Below are 6,889 nucleotides of genomic sequence, written 5' to 3' on the forward strand. Positions count from 1 at the left end.
CTTCTACCTTTACCTGCAACAATGCCTCATGTTTTATAATCTGATTTGTTTGGAAGTGAGAGCTGTACTGAAAGAGAAAGTTAGAGAATCACCTGCATCATTCAGCTCTGCTGAACCAGACTCCATTCAGAAAACAAGCATTTTAAAAGTTTGTGTTCTTGGAGACAGACCTGACAAATCATGAATTCAGACTTTTCCCACATCAGCATCATGTTGTAGTTATTTCTGCATCATTTTTTATCCTTTTATGGCAATTACATCAAAGCTAAATCACTTTATTTTTCCTACATTCTGCTCATAGCATTGGCAGTCAGCAGAGTTGGCTCAACTGAACTCCATTCAGAAAACCATCATTTTAACAGTAGTGTTCTTGTGTCCTTGCAGACAGACGTGACAACGCATCAATTCAGACTTTTCTACATCAGCATCATGTTCTAGTTATTTCTGCATCATTTTTGGTCCATTTGTTGACATTAAATCACAGATAAATCAGTAAATCTCTACTTCAGAGATCTGATTCAAAAAGAGAAACTACATTATTTCTAAATGTAAATGGACCAAATCTTTTTGTTAAGGTTTTTTTTTTTTATTCCCGCTCTTTGTTTTCCTGACGTCACGTCTCTTTTCTTCCCTCATGTGTTTAAACTCTGTAAACAAACTCTCAGAAGCAGTTTATTAGACTGTTAACCCTTGTTGTCCTGCCTCCTCCTGAACTCAAATAAAAAAAGTACCAATGTATGAAACACCACTGCCAGTCAAGGTATTTAAAACACTGCTTCAGTTAAAACAGAAACTCTATGAATGTTAAAGCAGCAGACAATACAGAACTATGGATAAACTCAAGTTACAACCAAAAATACTGCAGTAAAATAATGAAAGTTGTTTCTTCAGTAAAGTTTTATCAGCAAAATGTACTGAAGGTATCAAAAGTATAAGTACTCTGTATGGAAAAATGACAAGATGTTGTATTTATAGAATAGTTATAGTGATAGATTCATTATACTTTTATATTATTCTACTTCTTTTAAAAAATATAATTTATTTTTCTTCATTTTAATGTTATTTTGTACTTTAATTTATTTTTCCTTTTTAAATGTTATTTTTATTATTAAATTCTTATTTTACCTCATCTAAATATTTTTACTGTTATTTTTCTTATTCTGTATTATATTAAACATTTTTTTCCACAGTTAAGTGATTTATTTATTTATTATAAATATATCACTATGTTTGTTCTCATTTTGTTGTTTTTCTTCAAGTGAATGTTTTACTGTTTTTTTTTATTTTGTATTAGAATAAACTTTTTCTTATTTGAATGCGTCTACAGGTTTTCTTTTTTAAAAATAATTCTTTTTTTCTTAATTTTATGTTATTTTAACTTTCATTTATTTTTCCTTTTTTAAATGTTATTTTTCTTAATTCTTTGTTTTCTCTCATTTAAATGTTTTCCTGTTATTCTAAAAACTCTACTGTATTTCCTTCATTTTAATGTTTTACTGTTATTTTGTACTTTATTTATTTTTCCTTATTTAAATGTTATTTTTTTCTTATATTATCCCCCCCCCATATTTTTGTTTTTGTTTTGTATTATTCTTTATTTTTCCTCATTTAAATATTTTACTGTTATTTTTCTTATTTTGTATGTTATACTTTATTTTTTTCCTTTTAAGTGACGATTTAATTTCATATGAATATAACATAACACATATTTTTTAATTAACCTATTTAAATATTTGAATTTAATTAAAGAACGTAGGTGCTTTTTGTGTTTTTTTCTAGTTATTCTTTTAAAAACTATGATTAATTTTTCTTTTATACTATATATCATTTTTATTTTATTCTTTATATTTCCTCTTTAAAATGTTTTCCTGTTATTCTTTAAAAAAATATTTTTCTTAATTTTAATGTTTTATTTAAATTTTTATTGTTCATTTAAATATTTTACTGTTATTTTAATTATTTTGTTTATGCTTTATTTTTTCCTCATTTGTTATAAAATAACTTGATAATGTACTTTTTGTTCTCATATGAATATATTTTCATTTATTTATTAAATTAAACCTTCCTTTTATTATATTACTTAGACACACAGAAATATCTTCTGCCTGCTTCTCTGTCGACCTCTTGTGGGGCCTCGACCCTCAGGTTGGGAACCAAAAGTTTCATCTACAATAATGCAAAATATTTTAGATAATTGGCTCATGTTTTATATGTAAAGTCTGCAGAAAGTGCAGCAGTGAAGTAAAACATGCAATAGTCCACCTGAGACGTAGTGAGGTCAAAATATTGATGGAAATACTCAAGTTGAAGTTTGGAACGTTTTGTTCCTGTTAAAAGCAGCTTCAGATGAAAGTTTCCATCAGGAAGAAACAAGCAGAGATACGAAGTACAACTCACAAAATAAAAGTCCGGTTTATTGTCAAACAACAAACTTCGCACATACATCAAAACAGGCCGTCATAAAACAAAAAGTCGCTGACAAAAACAAAATAAAAAGGAAAAAGAAAAGAGGCTCTTTTCTTTGGCCTTACCCTCCCATACAAACAAACTAGTTATGGTACAGCTAAAGTACATACATTAAATTTACTGGAATGCTCTGAGTTCAACGGCTTTAAGAGGTTGTCTTTCATTTTTCTTCTGTTTTTTTTTACTGTTTTTACACGGTTTTTACTCCTAGTATCTGTTGAGATATCGTAACATGGTCAACCAAGTAAAATCTTTCGTTAAAGAAGCACCGATTTGGTCTGACGAGATCGCTGCTGAGAGAGAAACTGACCCCCCCTCCTAACAATATGTACAAAAATATAAAATGTAAATAAAAATACAAACAAATTCTCCTTTCATGTTGTTGTTGTTGGAGAGAAGCCGGATTCCTGCGTCGCTGTGGTGGCGTGTTCCTCTACAAAATTTGTTTAGCAGTTTTGAGGGGAGATCGAGAGTGTGTGTGTGTGTGTGTGTGTGTGTGTGTGTACGAGGTGGATGTTTGTTGAACTCTACTTGCTAATGACCATGTTGGATTTTTTTTTTATTATTATTTTTTCCTTTTAAAACGGTCCTCCCGCCCCTCCACCTGCGGCACATAAAAACAGTCGGAGGTGGCGGAGCAGGAGGTTCAGCAGGATGGCGCGGCGAGAAACGCATCAATCATCGTCATCAGTTTTCTGCTTCTTGGTTTCGACGTCGTCCTGCAGAAGAAGAAGAAGAAGAGAGGCGGTTAGTAAAGTGGCGAGGTCGTGGTCCGTTGATGGCGGTGCAGATCAGGTGTCGCCGCCTCACCTCGTCGTCATCGTCGTCGTCCTCAGCTGCCCGTTTCGTGCCTCCCTCGATCTCATCGTCGTCGTCCTCCTCGTCTTCCTCGTCACCTACAGGCCCAAGAACGATGAGAATGAGACTCCTGCACGCTTTTTGAACATTAAAACAATATAAAAAATAAATAAATCATGCATCTACCTTCTCCATCATCTTCCTCGTCCTCCTCATCCACCTCCTCGTCATCTTCATCATCTACCTCGGGCTCACCGTTCTCCTCATTCTCCTTAGAAATAAAAATGAATAAAGTTAAGACTCTGTGAGGCTGGACACCAGAGCCATGCAGGAGCAGAGTTAACACCACGAGTTACCTTTCCATTGGTGGCGGCGTCTTTGCCGTTCTCCTTCTCCTCCACCAGCTTCTTTTCTTTCAGGTCCTGGTGTAAACAAACAGAAATAAAAAGTTTTTAAAGTTAGAATAATAAGCTCCTATCTGCTCTTCTTCTACCTGCTGGCCTAGTTAGAGTTCTCACTGCTTCCTATTTAAACACCATATTGGTCTCTGCAGATCCTCCCCCATCCTCCTCCTCCCACTCCATCCCCTCTAATGTGTTGTAATCTGATACTTTGATGTGGCCCCAGGGGCACTCTGGGTATTGTAGTCTTCCGCGGGCTGCCGTCGCCGCCATATGTCACGAGACACGCCCGGGAGAAGCACTGCAAAACCCAGGATGCACCGCTCCATTTAAAATAACACAGGAGGGCGCAAGAGCAGGACGAGGAGGAGGAGGAGGAGGAGGGGGGCGGGGGGAGGTGGTGGTGATGGAGGAGGAGGCGGCGGCGTCGCGGTGCACGCTGCTGCTGCTGGCCGCTCGTTGTAACGGAGGCTGGAGGACAATAGAAGAAGACGACACATGGCATGCGAGGAAAGCGACCAGAAAAGCGAAAATAACGCACCGTGGCGGGGCCGGTTCCCGCACAAACACCGCCAAAAACACCTTCGGGGGCTTTCTGCGCCCCACTTAGACCGGAAAACCGCCCGCCGAGCCTATTAATAGCGCTCGGTTTCCTCGTTTTGTCGACATCGGTCGTTGTCAGCCTTATTATCCCCGCTGCACGCACATACACTGCTATTGATTAATTGCTTTACATAATCTTATTGCTTAAAATCCATTAAGCTGTTTAGGAGCATCGGCCGCTCCTCGGCAGGAGACAAATGAGGCTGAGTGGAGCTGCGCGCTCTCGCTGTGCGTAAAAAGGCGCTTGTGCGTAAAAATGCTCCACAACTATAAATAGTGGCCGAACAGGCACCCCGGATTATCAGCGTTAATACCAGGCCCCAACTTTTCCCTCCTCCACCTTCCCCATATGTTCACGTCTTATAATCACTCATAATTATTCATCTCCTCGGCTCATGTTATTAAAGCTAGAGCCTTTTCTCCCCTGCTGCCGCCGCCGCGGAGCCCCGACTCCCCCCGCGGGGGCAATTAAAGTTTTACCCGATGTGATCCAAAGTCCAACTGGACGGAAATTAACATAAAAAAAAGAAGTACAAAGATGGTCCGGGTAGTAGAGGGAGAGAGCCCAAATGGAGACGGAACACAAAGAAGGGGAAAACCAGCACCGTCACATCACACCTCCACAGCCCGGCCACACACACGCATGCACGGACGCACGCACGCACACAAACACACAGAAGTGGGCTGCATTACAGAAAAAGAAAGAAAAACTTTTCCCTTGAGACACAATCGCGCTCTGCAAACATGCACAAAAATAATAATGAGAAAAAGCGGAAGCCGCGGCTCGCTGCTGCGCGTCTCGGAGCTCTCTCTCCGGTGAACGGAGGCTGAACGAGCAGCAGGCGACCTTCCTGAGTCGGTAAACAAACCGGGTCGGACGGAGCACGCAAAGCTCCGGTGCTCTTTTAAAAACAAACTAATAATGTGAAAACGCTGAGAGAGAGAGAGGTGTGGATAGCTCTGAAAGTTGACATTGGTGTGAATTACGCACCGTCGCCTGCGTCTCCGTCCTCCATTCAAACGGACCAACTTCACTACAACCAGCTGGAGACACTCACAAACCCCGCTGCTTGTAAAACAACCCGGGGTTTCTACGTTTGTCTGGATTTGACTTCGAATTAATTGGCATTAGGCAGCCTGCGATGAGTAGAATAAATAGGCGCGTCAATTCAGCAAACAGAGCGGCGGATAAAGAGCCAGAAAAGCTGTGAAGTGAGTATGTGTGTCGGTCCGGAGTGTGTGTGTTTGTGAGGAGAACCGAGCCGCTTGTATAAACAAAGAACCCGCGCAGACTGTTACTCTCCGGACAATGAGACGCGGCGCTGGAAACGCAGCCGATTTCCATGATGCGGTGCGGAGACCCCCCGCTCCACACCGCGCTCATTTTCCATCAGTGTTTTAGGAGAAAAAAGACGTTTCACCGGCTTTTCTCCGCTCTTTAACCGCCCCCCCCCCCTCTCTCTCCCCCCGGTGTGTCCCACTGGCTCCCACTTCTGCTTCTCCGTACGAATGAGCGCGAAGCGACGACGAAATTTAATATATTTATATATATATATACACAATCTAGGTTAGAGGCTGAAGAAGCTTTATTGTGCTGAGCAGCTTAGTGAGTCCGGGCTGCTGGAGGTGTGTGAGCTTACCTTGGCAGAGATATCCGAGCCGGAGTCAACTTGTGTGTCTGCCATTGTTTTAGTTCAATAAAATAAAGGACGGCTGAAATGAAAGGTTGAATAAAGTAAATCCCTCTCCTCGGTTAGTGGATCAATCAGTATTATATTGTGCCAGTGGCCAATGCTGCTGACGGCCGAGCCTTTAATATAGGCTGGTGGGCGGGGCCTGGAGGAGGACCGCGGCCGCTGATTGGCCGAGCCCTCCTCAGAGGTGTTCTCTTCGCGCGTTGGAGTGGAACAATGGGTAGAATTTCTAAAACCGGAGGCCACGCCCCCTCCTGTCCGCCGCTGCAACCGTCCCTTTCTCCACAAAAACAATAAGCACACCGATTAAACCTGAGAAAACGGACCCAGATCCGAACCGGCACGGCGTCTCTGACACGGAGCAGCCGTCAAAATCGACCTTACAACGAATTACGCATTAAAAATATCGAATAGGCAGCGCTCCGGTTGACGTAGTGTCACACTTTGATTGATTGATGTTGATGTGGTCGAGTCAAGCGGCGCGGCGGACCGGTTCTCCCGCCCACCGGAGCGGCGAGGGACTAACCGAGTCTTCAGAGGGGGAAATGTCTCCGACACGGACAGTGTTAGTGGATTAAAGCTGCTTTTTGTAATGTCACATCTTCACTCGCCTAATGAACACAATCAATCACATAAAAGGCGTAAAGAATGTGAAACACCGCCGCCATGTTTCCCTTCTTCTTCCCCCCGCTGGCCCCGCCCCTTCCCGCCGCCCATGTTTGAAGCTCTCTCAGCTCTATCTGCGCACTTGACGCACTTTTTTTTTTTTTTTTACATAACAGCTCATAAATTCGTGCGCCAAGGTCGACGCACGATTAAACATCGTCGAGGTAAATAAACAGAGTAGCAGCAGCAGTGAGTGAGTTTGTGTTCAGGCTCAGTGTTCAGAGTGCTGTGGCCTCATTTCCTCCGGCGCCATTGTTACCG

General features: G+C 41.7%; 1 protein-coding gene across 1 annotated transcript; it reads right to left on the minus strand.

Moving 5' to 3' along the window:
* Positions 1-2,393: 2,393 nt before the first annotated feature.
* On the minus strand, positions 2,394-6,441 carry ptmab (prothymosin alpha b). The gene is made up of 5 exons (XM_059345072.1): positions 5,909-6,441; positions 3,621-3,686; positions 3,451-3,535; positions 3,277-3,362; positions 2,394-3,185 (listed from the first exon to the last, which is right to left on the minus strand). The coding sequence occupies exons 1-5, from the start codon at positions 5,951-5,953 to the stop codon at positions 3,141-3,143; spliced, it is 327 nt and encodes a 108-aa protein (XP_059201055.1). The 5' UTR covers positions 5,954-6,441; the 3' UTR covers positions 2,394-3,140.
* Positions 6,442-6,889: the final 448 nt, after the last annotated feature.

The sequence above is a fragment of the Centropristis striata genome, chromosome 11 (assembly GCF_030273125.1).
Source record: "Centropristis striata isolate RG_2023a ecotype Rhode Island chromosome 11, C.striata_1.0, whole genome shotgun sequence".
NCBI lineage: Eukaryota > Metazoa > Chordata > Actinopteri > Perciformes > Serranidae > Centropristis > Centropristis striata.